General features: G+C 38.0%; 1 protein-coding gene across 21 annotated transcripts in view; it reads left to right on the top strand.

Annotated features, from left to right (window-relative positions):
• The window catches only part of LOC130906048 (formin-binding protein 1), a 110270-nt gene that overhangs the window by 29679 nt on the left and 61354 nt on the right, over positions 1 to 19237 (top strand). For 20 of the 21 annotated variants that reach the window (XM_057819935.1, XM_057819938.1, XM_057819949.1 and 17 more), the window contains exon 2: positions 12428 to 12543. In XM_057819935.1, the coding sequence (XP_057675918.1) occupies positions 12428 to 12543 (116 nt within the window). Of the gene's footprint in view, positions 1 to 1501; positions 2725 to 12427; positions 12544 to 19237 lie in introns of those variants that run through there. The other variant, XM_057819936.1, reaches the window with a different exon arrangement.

The raw sequence follows: 19237 nt of genomic DNA, 5'->3' as shown, positions 1-19237 counted from the left end.
AAAATAAATGCAGTCATTTACAGTGGGGCAAATAAGTATTTAGTCAACCACTAACTGTGCAAGTTCTCCCATTTGAAAATATTAGAGAGGCCTGTAATTGTCAACATGGGTAAACCTCAACCATGAGGGGCAGAATGTGGACAAAAAAACAGAAAATCACATTGTTTGATTTTTAAATAATTTATTTGCAAATCATGGTGGAAAATAAGTATTTGGTCAATACCAAAAGTTCATCTCAATACTTTGTTATGTACTCTTTGTTGGCAATAACGGAGGCCAAACGTTTTCTGTAACTCTTCACAAGCTTTTCACACACTGTTGCTGGTATTTTGGCCCATTCCTCCATGCAGATCTCCTCTAGAGCAGTGATGTTTTGGGGCTGTCGTTGGGCAACACGGACTTTCAACTCCCTCCACAGATTTTCTATGGGGTTGAGATCTGGAGACTGGGTTGAGATCTGGAGACTGGCTTGGCCACTCCAGGACTGTAAAATGCTTCTTACGAAGCCACTCCTTTGTTGCCCTGGCTGTGTGTTTGGGATCATTGTCATGCTGAAATACGCAGCCACGTCTCATCTTCAATGCCCTTACTGATGGAAGTAGATTTTCACTCAAAATCTCTCGATACAAGGCCCCATAATTCTTTCCTTTACACAGATCAGTCGTCCTGGTCCCTTTGCAGAAAAACAGCCCCAAAGCATGATGTTTCCACCCCCAAGCTTCACAGCGGGTATGGTGCAATTCAGTATTCTTTTTCCTCCAAACTCGAGAACCTGTGTTTCTACCAAAAAGTTCTATTTTGGTTTCATCTGACCATAACACATTCTCCCAGTCCTCTTCTGGATCATCCAAATGCTCTCCAGCGAACTGCAGACGGGCTTGGACGTGTACTTTCTTCAGCAGGGGGACGCGTCTGGCAGTGCAGGATTTGAGTCCCTGGCGGCGCATTGTGTTACTGATAGTAGCCGTTGTTACTGTGGTCCCAGCTCTCTGTATGTCATTCACTAGGTCCCCCCGTGTGGTTCTGTGATTTTTGCTCACCGTTCTTGTTACCATTTTGACGCCATGGGGTGAGGTGGGAGACGGGGTGAGGTGGGAGTTGAAAGTCCGTTTTGCCCAACGACAGCCCCAAAACATCACTGCTCTAGAGGAGATCTGCATGGAGGAATGGGCCAAAATACCAGCAACAGTGTGTGAAAAGCATGTGAAAAGTTACAGAAAACGTTTGGCCTCCATTATTGCCAACAAAGAGTACATAACAAAGTATTGAGATGAACTTTTGGTATTGACCAAATACTTATTTTCCACCATGATTTGCAAATAAATTCTTTAAAAATCAAACAATGTGATTTTTTGGTTTTTTTTCCACATTCTGTCTCTCATTGTTGAGGTTTACCCATGTTGACAATTACAGGCCTCTCTAATATTTTCAAGTGTGAGAATTTTCACGATTAGTGGTTGACTAAATACTTATTTGCCCCACTGTACTTGATCCTAAACCCACAGCCACAGCTCAACATTATTACCATCAGAACAAAAACAATTGCATTTTTTTCCATAAAAAGCGCATGTGTATGACTCGTATCATGTTTACAATATACGCACTCTCTTTCTCAACCCATACAGTTGCCAGAGAGAAAAAAACACATGTTTTATCACCGCTAGACACACTAAACACGCTGGGGCTCTCTCGTAGCTGGTGGGAAATGTTCATGACAGTGTTTACTAACCTTTAATTTTGTATAAATGCAAAATCATATTTTAGACGTAGTGCCTCCTCAGCAGCAACCCTCCGCAAACATGTTTCACATGTCGGTTGGGGCTCCTATTCTGCGGCCATCTGTAACTTTTCAGTAGCCGAAGTATTCCCATACCAGCGATTTTGTTTTCTTCGGTGGGGGGAAAAGGTTCAGGAGTTTCACTTCCTCCAGCCATCGTGTAGCACAGCTGACTCACTGACACTGATCAACAACCAGTGGGGGAAGGTTCAGCCTTGCAGCTGCAAGTGAGTGATTTCTCCCTGCATTTTTGGGACATAAAAGATAGGTTATATTTTAGGAACTGTACGACGGAAAATTTTTGCGGTTTCTAAACCGTAACGTTTTCATTCCACGGTATACCTTGAAACCGGCAAAACGCACATGTCTAGTCTGCAGACTAATTGGGAGAGGGAAAAAAATCGTTTGGGACAGCCCTACTCCAATTAATCGATTATTAAAAATAATCGTTAGTTGCAGCCCTACTTTCCAGTGAATCGTTTGTTTTTTTTACGAGGACAAAATGAGTCAAAATGGAGATGACACTGTTATTATTTTGGTTTTAATGTAATGGGAAAAAAAGGCATGTGGGGGTGGGAAGTTCAAGGCCAACGTGCCCCCCTCCACCTTCAATTGTAATCCCTTTCCTGTTTAATCCCGCCCCATTCCACTCCCTCACTGTCGTCTTCCTTCATCCTGTCCATTGCACCTTACGCCTGACGGAGCATTAACACAGCGGGCCGCTTCACATTTCACATCGACTCGGAGAGTGGAGAGCTTCTCCCGGAGTTCTCTCCCTGAAAACCAGGAATTATCGCGTGGGAGTCGCACTTCCCGACTGCTATTTGGAAATGCTCATGTGGTCGGACGCTGTTTGGGACTAACCTGACTTTAGGATTCTTTCCGGTGAAAAACGGGATATGATGGTGCCGTTGCACAAAAGGATAACGCCTGTTCTTCGTGGAGGAGTGAGTTGTTTTCTGTAATTGTTCCTTTTGAAGGTTGCAGTGTACGCCTTAAAAGGGAAGAGATTTATCATAGGACCCCCGAATAATCCCAACGGTCATTAATCAGATTGTACTGTGGAAACATTCGCAAATTTACAAATCTGTTGACGTTTTTGGGAGCGAGCCTTCCATTATTAATGGAACGGAATTGGCTAATACTATTGTCTTGGCAAGTAGGGTTGTGTTTTTCTTCACCTGAGACCAGATTTCGCGGTTGTATTTATTTATTTGATATTTAAATAATAATTGTAGGTTGTACAGAGTTCTACTATCCCTCAGTTATAGCTTGGGGTACATCAAAATACCATTAAAAACAACAACATAAAACTACCTAATCTTTAGCTCAGATAGCTAATAAAAGATAGCTAAGATATTGTAACTACTGTTTAACAGAAAAAGCCTAATTTTTTTGGAGTGAGTAGTGTTCTTTATGGGGTTATTGTTGTTTTTTTTTCTTTCTTTTTTTTTTTTTAAATTAAGAAAAAAATATATTTTTTTGTCAAAAACAAATAAGTTCACATTTTTAAAAAGTGCTAGTAAAATTGATCAAAAGTTGAAAAAAATAATTTAAAAAAATGTGTATGTTTTCTAGAAAAAGCTAATTATTCCTGTGTAATAAAACTTCTGCATTCATTCATTAATTTAAAAACTGTGACCAAGAATCTTCAGAATATTTTCAGACTGCAAGAAAAAAAATACAATAAATTCTACAACGACCAAAACTCCAATCGCCTCATTTAAAATTTTCTGGATCAGCATGAGCTAGAGGACTTTAAACCTACATAAACATACATTAGCAAGCAGATCGATATGATATCAAATTCCATAATGGCATATGCAAGTATGCTTTTAGGCTCACAAAATAAATAATACAACTTTTTTTCCCCTTTGTTTGCAGAACCAAGTGTTGATAAACTCCTGTTTGAATGCCACTATTCTAATTAGAGGACTTGAGCATTATCTGGTCTGCATAGTGACCCACTGATGAGTGATTGCTCATTCAAAGTAGCAAACAATGTCGTCCGGAAACCCCCCCTCTCATTCTCAGCCCTGTTATTATTGTCCCCCACTTTTGAGTGAAGGTCATTTGGTTTTGAGAGCAACATTGTAGCACTTTAACTCATTCCCTGCCATTGACGGCAATTGTCGACAGGCAGTCAGTGAACTACAGCTGTAAATAGAGTTAGTTGTCTCCATCACATATTTTTGCACCCGAGTTTGAGTCCTGATCACCTGATTTTGAGCATCCGCTGATACCAAGCACCTATCCGATACGTCAGCAATTTATTGACTTTTTAATTTATTATTATATTTATTTCAGGCGGTTGCATCCTTTTTGGTTTACATTACAAGTACAGTGGTACCTCTACTTATGAAATGAATTGGTTCTAGAAGTAGTTTCGTAACTTGAAAATTCTGTGAGTAGAGACACGTTTTCCATGTAACTGCCCTAATCCGTTCCAAGCCCCCCCAAATTCAGACATAATTCTTTTCGACTACATAAAAATGCATCAAAACATGTTACAAATACATGTTACTGTTAGATTATTGCACAATAATCTTAAGGCTGCAACAACTAATCGATTAAATCAATTAAATAATTAGTTGTTGGATTGAGTTCATTTTGTCTACACTTGTGGATTAGTTGAATTTTTCTTTTATCACAGACACATTACGTTGTTTTAATTACCTAACATGTTTTGGCGAACACTTCCGCCTTCAACAGAGAGCTCTGATGATTGCGGAAGTGTTCGCCGAAACATGTTTACAAAACTCTTTTTTTGTTTTCTTTTGAGAATTTACTTGTAGTAGTATTGTAATAGTAATAGTATAGTATTGTTATAATATAATTATAATATAGTATTGTTATAATATAGCATAGTAAGTCTAGACATCCAATTCACTAGTTGTGGGAATACACTACTATATTTTCCGCACCATAAGGTGCACCGAAAAGCCATTAATTTTCTCAAAAGTGCACCTTATAATCCGATGCGCTTTATATATTGATAAATATTAGGTAATCATGGCATGATTGTCATCTCGTGGATGCATAACACAACCCCAACCACAACCACTACTACTACTGCGCCTTATAATGTGGTGGGCCATATATATAAAAACAATTTTAAAATAGGCCATTAATTGAAGCTGCGCCTTATACTCTGATGTGCCTAATAGTGCAGAAAATATAGTAGTTTGTGTCTTTGAAGCCATAACATTTAAAAAAAAAAAAAAAAAAACACAAAAAAACATGATGTTTTAGCACCCGGTTCCAATCTTCTAAAAATGTTACATCATTCAAAACATCATTTTTTTTATGTTTCTTTTGATATCCTTGTAAATTTTGATAACTATGTATTTTTTTTGCTTTGTGGCCTTTAAATAATCACTTTTTAAAAAATCGTTAAAAAAAGGACTTTTTGCTCCCTATTCCGATCTTCTTCCCCGTGCTCAGACCCGATTTCTGATTACCTGATCACGTTCTGCTGCTGGTCAGTTTTTGTTTTTTTACAGAGCCGACTTTGGGGCGTTACCGACATCGCACCTACAGCTAATTCCTGCTCATCAACAGTTGTATAAAAACGGAGGTGATCCAAGAGAATGGTGCCGAGATATTATCTTGCTGGTCGCCATTCGACACCTTGAACTTTCGAGTAGCTTTGAATTTTGTAATTTCACCCCTACCCTGGGTTTTGGTCGTCTGCCGCTTTAGTTTTGTATTCCTCTACCTTGTGCAGGTGTGTGAGTGTATTTTTTGTTGTTTTATTGGCTTTCTGCCTACCACATAGGTTTACCCTCGAGTTTATAATATTGATCCCTGTAGACCTTCTGTCACGGACCCGTTTTGTTATGTCCCCTTTTTTCCGGGATCGTGTGTTGTTTTAATAAACCCCTGAACGCATCCCTCTGTTGTTTGTTGTCTGCTGTGAGGTCCGTTTTTGTATTGCCTTTGTGGACCCTGACAGATCAGATCGGGAAATTCCTCAATCGTAATACCTCTAGATTATTTTGTTTCTTGTTACTCATTCGCTGCCATTGACAGCAGGGCCGGCCCAGGCCATTTGGGGGCCCTAAGCAAAGTAATGCCAAGGGGCCCACATTTTTGGCCCACCATTTCAAATGCATATTATGCCAATATTTTGTTTTACTACAATCAGCGGAACCTGTACATTTGCCGTTGCTAACAGGTGACAACTTGCTCGGCTTTACTTGATTCGCTCTGGGCCTTTGCCCTGCAGCTAATGGCAATTACCAGTACGACATATTGACAAGCTCAGCTGACAACAACGTTCAAGTAGGAGTGTCTTGCACAACAACAACATCAACAACATGCTCTATTACCTTGAATCTGTTGTTTCTTCTCATCTCCGATTTTCTTCTTCTTTCGTTTCCCTGCTCCAGAAGGATAAATTCTGTTGGATATATTCGTGCATCTATTTTCTAAGCAAGTTTGAGCACCAATCATCGAAAAGCAGGTTCAACGTCACTCACCAGGTTGCCAGATTGTAATGACAAGAAAATGGATGATTGCATAGATAAACGGCAATGCGCGCCACATTATTCACATTGCTCTATTAACAACGTATAATAGGAGGTTGCCAGATTGGGGGCCCCCTAGTGGTCAGGGGCCCTAAGCAGCTGCATATTCTACGTATAGGCTGGGTTTTGATTGACAGTGATAGACATTAAATTTATTGAACTGGGCAGGCTGGCATTGAGTGATCATGTTTCACTGAGTAAATTACTTAATAAAACTTTTAAAACACTTAAAAATGAAAGCAAATTAATCAATTTCAAAAACCTGATCTTTTTTCACTTGATTCCGCTCTTCTAAAAATGAGGCGATCGGGCCTGATTTTTGCAATCACGTGATGGGATCGGAGAACATCCCTGGCGCGCAACCATATTTTGACTTTCATGGCTTTGGACATCGACAACAATTAAGAAAAAACAAAATAGAGCGTTTCCTAATTGAGTTGACTTCAAGGCATTATATTTCAGGTGGTTGTGTTGAAACGCTCGCTCACAGTCATCACTGACTTCCTGTGTCACAAGCGCACTTTCCTGCAGTCAGTCATGTCACCTGCAGCCTTGGGTCATGCATGTGCTCAGTGGAAACTCCAGAAATGGTAGATCTGAGGATGGGGAGCTGTTTGTTTTGCCAAAAGTATATCCGCAATATTGTGAATATAGATTTTGTCTCCCGTAAGGCATGTTTTGCAGCTTTTGTTGTATTTGCGATGCTTCTGTGGGAAACTTTCAAGTAGATACCGCTGCTGTGGGAAATTGCATTACCGGATATCGCCACTGGGGTGATTCTCATGAATGCTATGCATTACGGTAATGAAGGACATTTACTAAAGATAGCTTAAAATAGCAGACATTATGGTTATGATCACAAATGGTGGGGAAGTAGGCATATATAAAAACAAACTATTAACAATATCAAAAAGGCTAAACAATCTTACCTAGTAGTCATTTTTGTCTTGCCCTCTTTTTGGTGTTTTATGGATCAGAAAAAAAAAATACTTTAAAAAAACACTAATTATGAACATAGTGCAACAGTAATGAAAACGGCATTCTTAGATTTGAGATTTTCCTTAGTTTTTTTATACAAAGTTAAAAACCATTACAGTTTATTATAATCTGCAATATTCTATTGTTGCAAACAAATTTATATAATTTTTTATAAAATTGCTTAATGATGCTGTATTGAGGTGAAAACATCAAAACTTTTCATGGACCAGTTAAAAAAACATGCAAAATAACTATTTTGATGAAAAATGGTGGACTGGGCCACATCACAGACATACTGTAATTTATGGACAAATAAGCCGCTACACTTCTGCCTCATTTTAAAATCTGCAGTTTATAGTCCAGTGCAGATTATTTGTTGATTTATTTGGGTAATAGGTAACACTTTATTTGACAGCGGCATTGTAAGATTGTCATAAGACCGTCATAATTATGACATGAGACTAGGAGTGGGAACCTCAGGGGACCTCACGATACGATACGATTCGCGATACAAGGCTCACGATAACGATTATATCACGATACAGCGATTATCGATATATTGGTCAGAAATTGGATACATGACATTCTACGATACAACTGTTGAAAAAAAAGAAAAAAATTTAAAATAGAAAAAATACTGTTTAAGTCATTTGTTAAACAGTGACACCTTTTCTGTGCAACATTGCTGTAAAATATAAATCTACTGCAAATTGTGCCCCTGCACATATAGAGGAAACAAACCACGACCACTGATATCACTTTGAGAGATCATGATGAATGGCACCCTTAATTTCTTTAAAGTTTTAAATCTTTAAAAAAATAATAATAATAAATAAAAAGTGCCGTAGGTGTCAGCAGTTGAGCTTGGAGTGGGGCAATGATAAAATTGGTGGGTCTTTTCTTTGTATATGACCTTTGTTGCTTGGTTTGAGCACTTCCGCCATCTGCGTCAGCATTTAAGATGTCAGACTTGCTCAGTCACAGTCTTCCTCACCTTAAAAACAACAAAATAAAACAAAAAATATTAGCTACTTCATAGCGTTTGAGTTGAAATCCTGATTTTTTTGTGTGTTGGAAGTATTGAATTAAAAAAAATATTAATTGAATGTATATAAATTAAAAATTCAATAATTACCTATTTTTAATATGTAGGCTACATTAATTATCATGCACATCACTTTATATATCTTGGAACATATTCAAACCATTTTTATAGCTTATTGTATCAAAATGACAGTAATAACAGTTTGTGTAGTAAACTAGATGGACAGTGGTTCTCAAATAATATCAAATAAATCGGTAAATTCATGTGGGCTTGTTCGATATTCATTTTCATCCAGTTTAGGGTCCTGGTTTATTTTATATCATTCAACATCAAATGTCATCAAAATAATACATGTTAATTAAAAAGTCAATTACATTGCAAAACCTTCTTACCTCAAGTGATGAAAGCGAAGCTCACAAACTCCGTTGTCCACTACGTCACCACGTCCCAGTGAAACTTATTTTTCTTAGACAATTCTTGCATACAGCAAAGTCCTTGTTCACCTTACTTCCTTTCTTGTTGGTGTAAAATCTAAAATGTGTCCCCATGTGTGATTTGTAGCAATATTTTTCTCATTTTTTCCTCCACCGTTCTCACGGAGCTTTTTTATTTTTTCAACCCACTTGGAGCTTCCTCTTCTTCTCTAGACAACTTTTGCGCACTTTACCCTCACCGCCACTCCAGAGCGCCCCTAGTGGACCGCCAAGGAATTGCTCAACAAACATTGAGCAGTTTACAGCATCCATACTCCATTGTATGGCCAATATGTTAAATAAAAGTATCGATACTTGGCGGGAGCATATCGATAACCCATCGGGTAGCAAAATATCGCGATATATCGCTGTATCGAGATATTGTCACACTCTTACATGAGACTACCATGGGCATTAATGAATGCTTATGACAGATGTCAATTTGTGTCAACAGTGTCATCCGGCAAAGGTTGTCACTAACTCCATATATGTCCAGCTCAGATCTTTTACATCCATTCAAAATTGAGATTATTTTCAGGATGACACTAGATGACATCTGTCATAAGCATTCATCAATGGTCATGACAGGATGCAGTAGAGTCAAGATACTGCAAAGTCTTGCAGAATTCTCACCCTCCTCCATTACTTTTTGAATGATACGTAACTGAAGTGTATTTTTTTTTCTCTGCATTTTGCAACCTTCTCGTTACTTTATCGCTATTTTTTCTAGGGGTGTGACAATATATCGAAAAGGTGATATATCGCTATACTTAGTAGCCCAAAAGGTTATCGATATTCTCCCACCAGGAATCGATATATCATTTTAAAAAGGTGTCACTGTTTAAAAACAAGGAACCCACAGGTCGCTACCAAAATCTTCTATTAGAATACGTTAGCTCACTGGCTGCCATTGACGGTGCTACGCATCCAATTCATTTTGACTGGATTGGACGTCTGCCGCCGTCAATAGCACTGTAACCAGAGCATGTCTTGTGGGCATTTACAGGTCACTTCCTGTTCGTTTTTTTGACGTTTACTGGTTACTTCATGATAATTTTGAGTCACTTCAAGTGGTACATTTTCAATTTGATATCGATACTGAGAAAAATAGTCGATATTCAATACCAGTTTCAATAGTACGTAAATTAAAATACCAAGATTAAATGCGATTTTTTAAAATGAACTCTATGTGCCATTGATAATGACTGACGTCCAATCATCCTTTTGCTATGGAGTGAAATGAGTTTGTCTCTAGTAGACGTCCAATCCATTTGAAGTTGGAGGGATAGTCGCAAATTAACATTCTGCTGTCAATCACAACCAATAAGTTGATAGAAACTGAATTAAAGTATCCTGCAGGTCACTTCCTATTCAATTTGGGTGACTTCCTATTGACCTTTGGTCATTTCTAGGTCACTTACTGTTGATTTAGCTTCAATTTCAGGCCATTCCTCTTGTTTTTGGTTCACATCCTGGCTTTGAATGCTTATCTGTCAGTGCCACTGATGGCGATAGACGTTATGACCGGTCATAAAGGATGGGACATCTATCGCCATCAATGGCAGCCAATGAGTTAACAAGGAAAATGCAAATATATCATCCCTAACTATCAAGAATAGCAAAGATTCAAATTTTGCCCCCATGGCATGAAACCAAATTTCTGGTGGCATGTAGTCCCCCAAAAACAAATAAATGAGTATCATTACTTTTGCAAACAAATATCGTATCAGGATACAACTTTTCAGTATCGATACTTCAATACTTTTCAATAAATTTTTACCACCTTTGTCACTTACTATTCATTTGTGGACATTCATAAGTCACTTCATCTTCTGTAGCCCAAAATCAACAGGAACTGACATCTAAATGCCCCCAAATCAACAGGACGTAAATGCAAAAAAAAAAGCAAATGACCTGAATTGCTGCAAAATTAACTCATTGGCTGCCATTGACCGTCACAGACGTCCAGTCCGTTTGCGGTTGGACGTCTACTAGTGATAAACTAGAAAGTAAACTAATTCAGAGCACATGGATGAAAAGACCTTTTTTTTCCTGTTTTTAGTTGTTTTGTAGGATATCCTAGAACGTAGGGCTATCTCAAACGACTATTTTTCTCCTGTTTAGTCAGCCGACTATTTTTACGATTAGTCGACTAATCTAATTAAAAAAAAAAAAAAAAAAAAACTTTATATAATTTAGCAATGACATTTTTGTTGATGCTTGTTAATTAACATAAACATTTTGGAACACTTACATTATTTATTAAAGTACAAATAAACATGTAAATAACAATAATAAATCACAAATAAAAAATGAGGTCAAATGCTGATAGCATTAACTAGTGCAAAAGAATGGAATGTAAACAGATTCAGAACACTGACTTCGCCTTTCCAACATGATTCAAAACAATTCTTAAAAAATATCTAGCATTAATATTATAGTATACTACTATATATAATAGGATGATAATGATTATAATATTTATTCATTGCCAATCAGATTTTTCACAAAGGGTGGGGTGTCATTTTAAAGCTATTCTTAATGTAGGATCTGAATTTTGAAGGATGTGGGATTAACTCCAAAAATTTATGACGAACATGACGTGCTTTTATTCTGAAACGGTCACAGGAAGTGCGTTTGCTAAAACGCTAACCGTACGCTTCATACTCAGCAAAAAAAGCACTTTTCCTCATTGCATGTGGTGTCAGTAATAGATTTTTTTTTTGGGTTTGCAAATGCTGTTAACCAGCGATTTTTCATGTTTGAAGTGTCACCTTTTAACCTCAGGTTTGCGTTTTGGAGAAGACTGACAATGTATTATAGCAGGCTAAAGTAGGTTGTCTTTTTTCTCCATTAGTCTCAATGTAGCAATGCTTACATTTACAGTGTTTAATATAGACGTGTTTCCTTATTTTGTATGTATTAACTTTAATTCTACGGCGCGTTCATGACGAATAAACATCTGTGAAACTGTGAATTGGAGTCTCATATGCCATCAACACGCACGCACAAATTTATGCACGCACGCACGCAGCTATAAAACGCAGCCGTGAAAATTACCGCCCTCATTTTAATTTACCGTGCGATAAATGGACTCATTGCATATCGCAACAGGCCTAACAACTTCAATAAAACATGTCGTTAGTTAGTTAGATGGACTTACAATCTGTTAACTTGTTGTCTCTTGTCGTCTTCCAAAATTACAACTGGGTGACGGCACTTTAAGTGTTCATTCACGGCCGACGTGCAGCCAAGCTTGGCATCGAAGAGACAGGACACAACAGTGTACCCTCCTTTGTTTTGTTAAAATAAGTCTTGGCCACTCTGGTGCGCTTTTTTTGGCTTTGTGCCGCTTTCCCCGCTTGCATAGCGAGCGTCCGACATTCTCAACTTTCCAAGCATCTATTTTTTTTAACCCTTCATTAACCATCGACGGGATGTTGTGGTAGTCGACGCATTTACGTCATCGATGACGTCGACTACGTCGACTAGTCGGGACAGCTCTACTAGAATGATTTCCCGATAATTGTTGTCTCGCCATGTTGTGAGCTAAGCAGAGGTTCTCACCCCTAATTTTAATGTTGATTTGACTGTTATTAACGAGCACACTGTTTTTTACCTGCAGGATCAATTTGACAACTTGGAGAAGCATACGCAGTGGGGGATAGATTTTCTGGAGAAGTACTCGAAATTTGTCAAGGAGAGGTCTGAGATTGAAGCCAACTATGCAAAACAAATTAGGTGAGTGCAAATGACGGGGCTATGTTGTGATTCTATGGCTATGTATGTGTTTCTATTGCAGTAAAGTTACCATTTTATTCTCATTCATTTAAAATAGTGTTCCGGTAAAATCACAACCTTTTTCTCGCACAGTTGTTTTTTTCCCCCTCTGTTAGATAGATCTTTGACTTTTTTCTGGTAAGATAATGGCAAAATGACAAGCAATTCAGGGTGTGCTACCCAAAGTTAGCTGGGATGGCTCCAGCACCCTCGTGACCAAACATCAAAATGACTTGAAATGATGTGAAATGATGTTCTTCTTATTCAATTATTACTTATAAAATGTTCATAAAATTACTAATCTATTCCTGGGAAAAAATTTCAGCTCGATTTACAAAAACTACAATTTTATTAATGGAATATTATTAATTTGAGGAAAATTATGGCTTAATCCTGGCAAAAGAATTATGTTTGTAAAAGAAGAACATTGTTCTGTTAAAATACAATTTTGGAAGGTGTAAAATTAAGACTTTGTTTCTGGTAAAATGACAATTTTATCATATTTTGAGTTCTTTTTGGTAAAAAATACAATTAAGAGCAAGGGATATGATTTTATTCTTGGACAAATGTGATTTTATTTTGAAAAAATGACTTGACCGTATGCTTCAGTGAATGATCATGTTTCAATGCCATTGACGCCAATAGACGTCCAATCTCTGCCAGCCCCTCCAACTTTAAATCTTTTAGACGTCTATCGGCGTCAATGGCATTGAATGGTTAAAGAGTAAAATGCTGACTTAAGGAGAAAATTACATCCACTGGTGTTATCTGTTGTGGACTTGTGCTCCACTTCAGAGGAAGTCAATTGAGTATGTGTGTAGTGGTGGCTTGCGGAGGCGGCGCTAGTGCGTTTCCATGGTGACTTTTAGGTATCAGCCTTACGTACGCCCCCCTAGGTCTGACCCAGATTTGCGTTCCTCCAACCACAAGTGTCGCCCGGCTCCCCCACGAGCAGCCCGACACAGGGGAGGATTACCCCCCCTACCCCAACACACACGCCATTAGTCATCTTTAAAGAGGAATGGCAATATGGTATCGACTCCCAACCCCCCGTTTGATAAGGACGAGCCAATACGGAGGCAGGATTTCCCTAGCAACAAATCCTGACTGATTTTTTTTTTTTTTGGTAAGAATTAAGTCCGTTTGAGATAGTAGGACAACTCGTCTGTGTTTGTATGCGTAACTCCCAGAAGCTGAGGGGGGAATAGATGACATATAATGGAAATATTTTATATTTTACAAGTTTGTAATATGATTTAAATACTCTAGTCACAATTTTCAGCTCACTATCAATATTAAAAAAAATATTTGATACTATTTTTGATACTATATAGATATAAATGCCGAAATCAAATTTTATTTTTTAATGAACTCTTCGTGCCATTGACAATGACTGACGTACAATCAAATGGCATCCAATTATCTGTCTGCTTTGAGTTGAAATGAGTATTGGTAGCGAATGAACAAGACATCAATCACAGCCAATAGGTTGATAGAAACTAAATTAAAATATCGTGCTGGTCACTTCCTTTTGATTCTGGGTCATTTCCTATTGATTTGGGGGCCTTACTAGGTCACTTCCTGTTGATTTAGCTTGAATTCCAGGCCACTTCCTGTTTATTTGTTTTCAGTTTGGGTCACATCCTGGCTGCGAATGCTCATCTTTCTGTGTCATTGATGGCGATAGATGTTTTTTTCCACATCTATCGCACAAGACCAAGCAGAAACATAGTAGTAATAAAATGGAGAACAAAGTGCTAAATAGGAAGCATATTAACAGTATATCAGATAACCATAAACAAAACAAGCTCTCCATCTCACTTCAAATCACTACCAAGTCCAATCAAGTATTCATCTTCAGGATCCCTTTTAAACAACTGTGCGCACTCAAAGTAGAGGGCACTCGTACGTAAGTCGCACTTGAGTATAAATCGCAGGACCAGCCAAACTATGAAAAAAAAGTGCGACTTATAGTCAGGAAAATACAGCGTTTATTTAACACAGTGTTTTGATTAAATGTCAACTTTCTTCCTGAAAAATACATTTTTATTCTAGTGAAATTACAGCGATACTTGGGTGAATTTACAACTGCAAAATGGTAATTTAATACATTTGTCATAATAGTTAATTCTAGAGGCATGCGACACTTCCGATTCTTAGATTATTCGCGATTCGGCCGTGGAAGATTCGAGAACGATTCACAAACATCCAAATTCCGATTATTGTAATATGTCAAGTAAAGCGGAACTGAAAACATAGTCAGCGCGGTCTTCTGGACGCAATGAGGAACGGACCAAAAGTAAATATCATGTTCAACTCATGCTGCTAGATAAAAAAACAATAATACCTGATTGCGGCCGACAGCCGCTACGAACAACGCCCAGTTGCTACAAACATACGGCCACATAATGCTATGGTAGATATCACATATATATAGAAATAGATGCGAAATGACAGACGACGGCGTTAGAAAACGTATAGAGAACTTAATGCAAAATGACAGCCGCCATCTTAAAGCAGCAGAACCTAATTAACTTTTTATCTACAATACTCCTGAATCGGCAAAATCTTGACTTATATAATCTTTAAATGATGAAAAAGTTTAAAAACTTTCACATGTTGAAAGTAGACAGAAAGGAATTATGGAATAACGGGAGCAATTTAAACAACTTTAACGGTTTATTCACAACATTAAATTAATTGAATGTAGTTTAAAGCTGCTGATACAGAATGGGGACTTGAGTATTTTATTTACTGTTTTGAACTGTTAACTTGATACTGAAATAGTAGTTTGGGTTAGCCTAAGAGGATTTTTGAAAAATTTTGGAACTAATGTACTAAACATTAAAAGCGGGGGGGCATCAATAATCGATTTATAATCGAATCCTAGCCTCTGAATCGTAATCGTAATTGAATCATTAGGTGCCCCAAGATTCCCACCTCTAATTAATTCAGTCTTTATTTATTCAAGAAAATACATTTGCTTAGTTTTTTTTATGTTTATTTTTTTTCTGGTGAGGAAATAATTTGATTCAGGTATGATGATGACAGGTCTCTTAAAATGATAATTTTATTCTAAAGAAGCAACATTTTTAAGTCAGGTGAAACTAGGATTTTATTTTCATGAAATCAGGATAATCTACAGTATAATTATGATTACAAAATTCCACGTTTATTTTTGAAAAAATATGATTTTATTGTGCTAAAATTACATTTGTATTCTGGAAAATATGAAATTTATTTTCAAGTATTAAAAATTTGCTATTTACACTGTGGAACTTTCTGGTAATTGTTTCCACAATACGATGGGAAAATACAAATATATTATATCAACTTTGTTAAAATTCCACTGTTGTAAAATGACAATTTAGCTGTACAATTTTCTGTCCAACAATACATTAGCAATTAGCGATGATTAGCTGTTAATAGCAGCACAAAAGAGTCGTAGCACCTTGTATGTGCACCACCTGCAGTATGTCTGTTCCTTTCTATAGCAAGCCCACACACTGCACTAATCCACATCTAATCCTCTTCCAATTGCTTTGGTGTAAACATGCACAACGCTCCGGTCGAGGCAATACATTAATGCCTTTACCCCCACCGAAATTCCAATCCAACATAATCCACGGTGACAATAAGGACGACTAGCAATACCTTTATTTTTTTTGACATTTCCTTAAGTATGTCAAAAAGGTACTCGAGCAATCTTGACACTTGACATGTGGCCTAGAGTGACTGAGTTGCGACCTGAATGCTATTATTAGAAGGACAAGAGGTTGGCGGAGACTAGGGCATTTAAATCTGCCTAGCAACAGTACGAGAGGCTTCAGACATGAGGACAGATTAAGCAGGAGTGAGTCCAGACACATGAAGGCTTTTTTTTTCGCCCGGTATTTATTATTGATACATATTTTGCCTTTAAATGCAGTTAAGTGGCTAAGCCAATCTCTGGCCATCCATTTTTTATAGGGCTGCTCCTTATTAGGATCATAGTTGAACTGGAGCCTATGACTGGTTGCCTTTAAATCTTTTGGAAAATTTTTGGAGAGTAAAAGTACAAATGTTTATCGATGAAAGAGGAAAATTGACTCGGTTATTGCAGTAACAGGATTACACTAGTCTGGTAAAATTAAGATTTTACTAGAGTTGTTCGATTTTAACCGATATCCCGATATTGCCCAACTCCAAAAAGCCGATAATGATATTAAACCGACCAGGTTTGCACATACTGCAGCAGGAATTTTGCACCACTGCCCCACACAGATCTTCTCTAGATGAATCAGGTTTCTGGACTGTCACTGAGATACATGGAGTTTGAGCTTCCTTCAAGATTTTCTATTGGGTTTACGCCTGGAGACTGGCTAGGCCCCTCCAGAACCTTGATATGCTTTTTAAGAAGCCATTTCTTGGTTATTCTGGCTGTCTGATTTGGGACATTGTCATACTGGAAGACCCAGTCACGACCCATTTTCAATGCTCTAACTGAGGGAAGGAGGTTATTCCCCAAAATCTCACAATACGTGGCCCTGGTCATCCTCTCCTTAAGATAGTACAGTCGTCCAGCCGCATGTGCTGAAAAACACCCCCAAAGCATGATGCTACCACCCACATGCTTCACAGTAGGGATGGTGTTCTTGGGATGGTATTCATCATTCTTCTTCCTGCAAACACTATGAGTGGAATTAAAACCAAAAAGTTCCATTTTGATCTCATATGGCCACATGACGTTCTCCCATGAGTCCTCTGGATCATCCAAATGGTCAATGGCAAACTTAAAACAGGCCTGGACATGTGCTGGTTTGAGCAGGGGAACCTTTCGTGCCATGCATGATTTTAAACCATGACGTCTTTGTGTATTACTAACCGTAACCTTGGAAACGGTGGTCCCAGCTCCTCCTGTGTAGTTCTTGGCTGATTCCTCACAATTCTTAGGATCATTGAGACCCTACAAGGTAGATCTTGTATGGATCCCCAGTCCGAGGAAGATTGACAGTCTTGTTTAGCTTCTTCCATTTTCTAATAATTGCTCCAATGGTGGATCTTATATAACCAAGCTGCTTGGCAATTGCCCCGTAATTCTTTCCAGCCTTGTAGAGGTCTACAATTCTGTCTCTGGTGTCTTTGGACAGCTCTTTGGGGTGTCTGGTGTGGACAGATGTTTATATGCAGCTAACAGCCTCAAACAGGTCAAAAAGTCAGACTTAAGCCCACCTCCACTGTACGTATTTAGGAGAATAAGTGGAGTGGAGGTGGACTTTTCAAAGGCTACTTACAGGTCTTTGTGTCTCCCAATTCTAGCTAATGGGCAGGTGTTCAAATACTTAATTGTAGCAGTATAATACAAATAAATTGTTTAAAAAAATCCTACACTGTGATTTCTGAATTTTTTAAGATTGTCTCTCACAGTGGACAAGCACCTACTATGAACATTTCAAACCCACCCATCCTTTCTAAGTTGGAGAACTTGCAAAATTGCATGGTGTTCAAATACTTATTTTCTCACTGTAGCTGCCGGCCAAAATCGATTATCAAAACCATTGGCAACTAATTCATTCATCGATAATTTGTTGCAGTCTTAGATTTTACTTTAGTAGAATTACAAATTTTCAGATTTTTGGTAACATGACTTACATCTTTCGCCTCATAAAATTTTGTCTTCATTCCCATAAATAATGACTGCGGTTTTGTATAATTGCATTGCTACTCTGATATCATTGCAGCGTTAAGCTCATAAAAAATGCATTTTTTTTCTGGTAAATTTATAATCATATTCCGGTAAAATAATGTGCTGTACACTGCAATTGTAGCATTTTTAAGCATTTTTTTTCATGGTAACAGTTCAATTTAATACTGTGCTTGTGGATCAGTCACAAAGCTTATGATTATGACTGAGTTTATGACAGAGTAGTCACCGTCTTCCCGTCTTGTCACAACAAGGGCGCGTTAGAAAAGCATGTTTGCGCATATTTGTTTCTGGTGACTGGCTCTGCATTTGACCTCCCCGGGGGCTCGGAGGGTGGGGGGTTGGGTAGATGATTTATGACCCGACGAGAAGAGGATGGAGATGTCGTTGCTGGGGCGGAAAGCACTCTTCGGACTTGACCGAATAGGCTCTCTGGCAGCAACACAAGGACTGTGTCAGACTAACATAATATTGGCAGTCACTTAGGCTTCCCAGTGTACTGTATACGAAAATAGACACGTCCTTTCTTTTTGGTTGGCTTTGAGTGTGATAGGCGTCCAGTCCATTTGAACTATCGGTATCAGTGGCAGTGGGTTATTTAGTAGATGAACAAATAATTATAAATATGAATAAAAGCACACACTGACACTGTGCTTCAGTGGTTCAAATCTTTATTTACAAGACAGGGATTTCTTTGTGTCATTGGAAACCATGAGACAGAATGAACCAAATTCACATGTCGGGTTTGGCGAGGGTCCATTCTCAGACCACTTCTATTTAAGATCTATATGCTTCCCTTAGCTCAGATTATGGAACAGTACAACATCTCCTATCGCATCTATGCAGATGATGCTTTACATTTAAGTGTCCCCACATGATTATAGACCTTTAGTGTCACTGATTAAATATATTCATGAAATCGATGAATGGATGTGCCAGAATTTTCTCCAGCTTAAGCCCCTTTAAGACTTA

This window comes from Corythoichthys intestinalis, chromosome 17 (assembly GCF_030265065.1).
Source record: "Corythoichthys intestinalis isolate RoL2023-P3 chromosome 17, ASM3026506v1, whole genome shotgun sequence".
NCBI lineage: Eukaryota > Metazoa > Chordata > Actinopteri > Syngnathiformes > Syngnathidae > Corythoichthys > Corythoichthys intestinalis.
The sequence above is the reverse complement of the archived record's forward strand: the minus strand, read 5'-3'. Positions and strand labels throughout refer to the sequence as shown.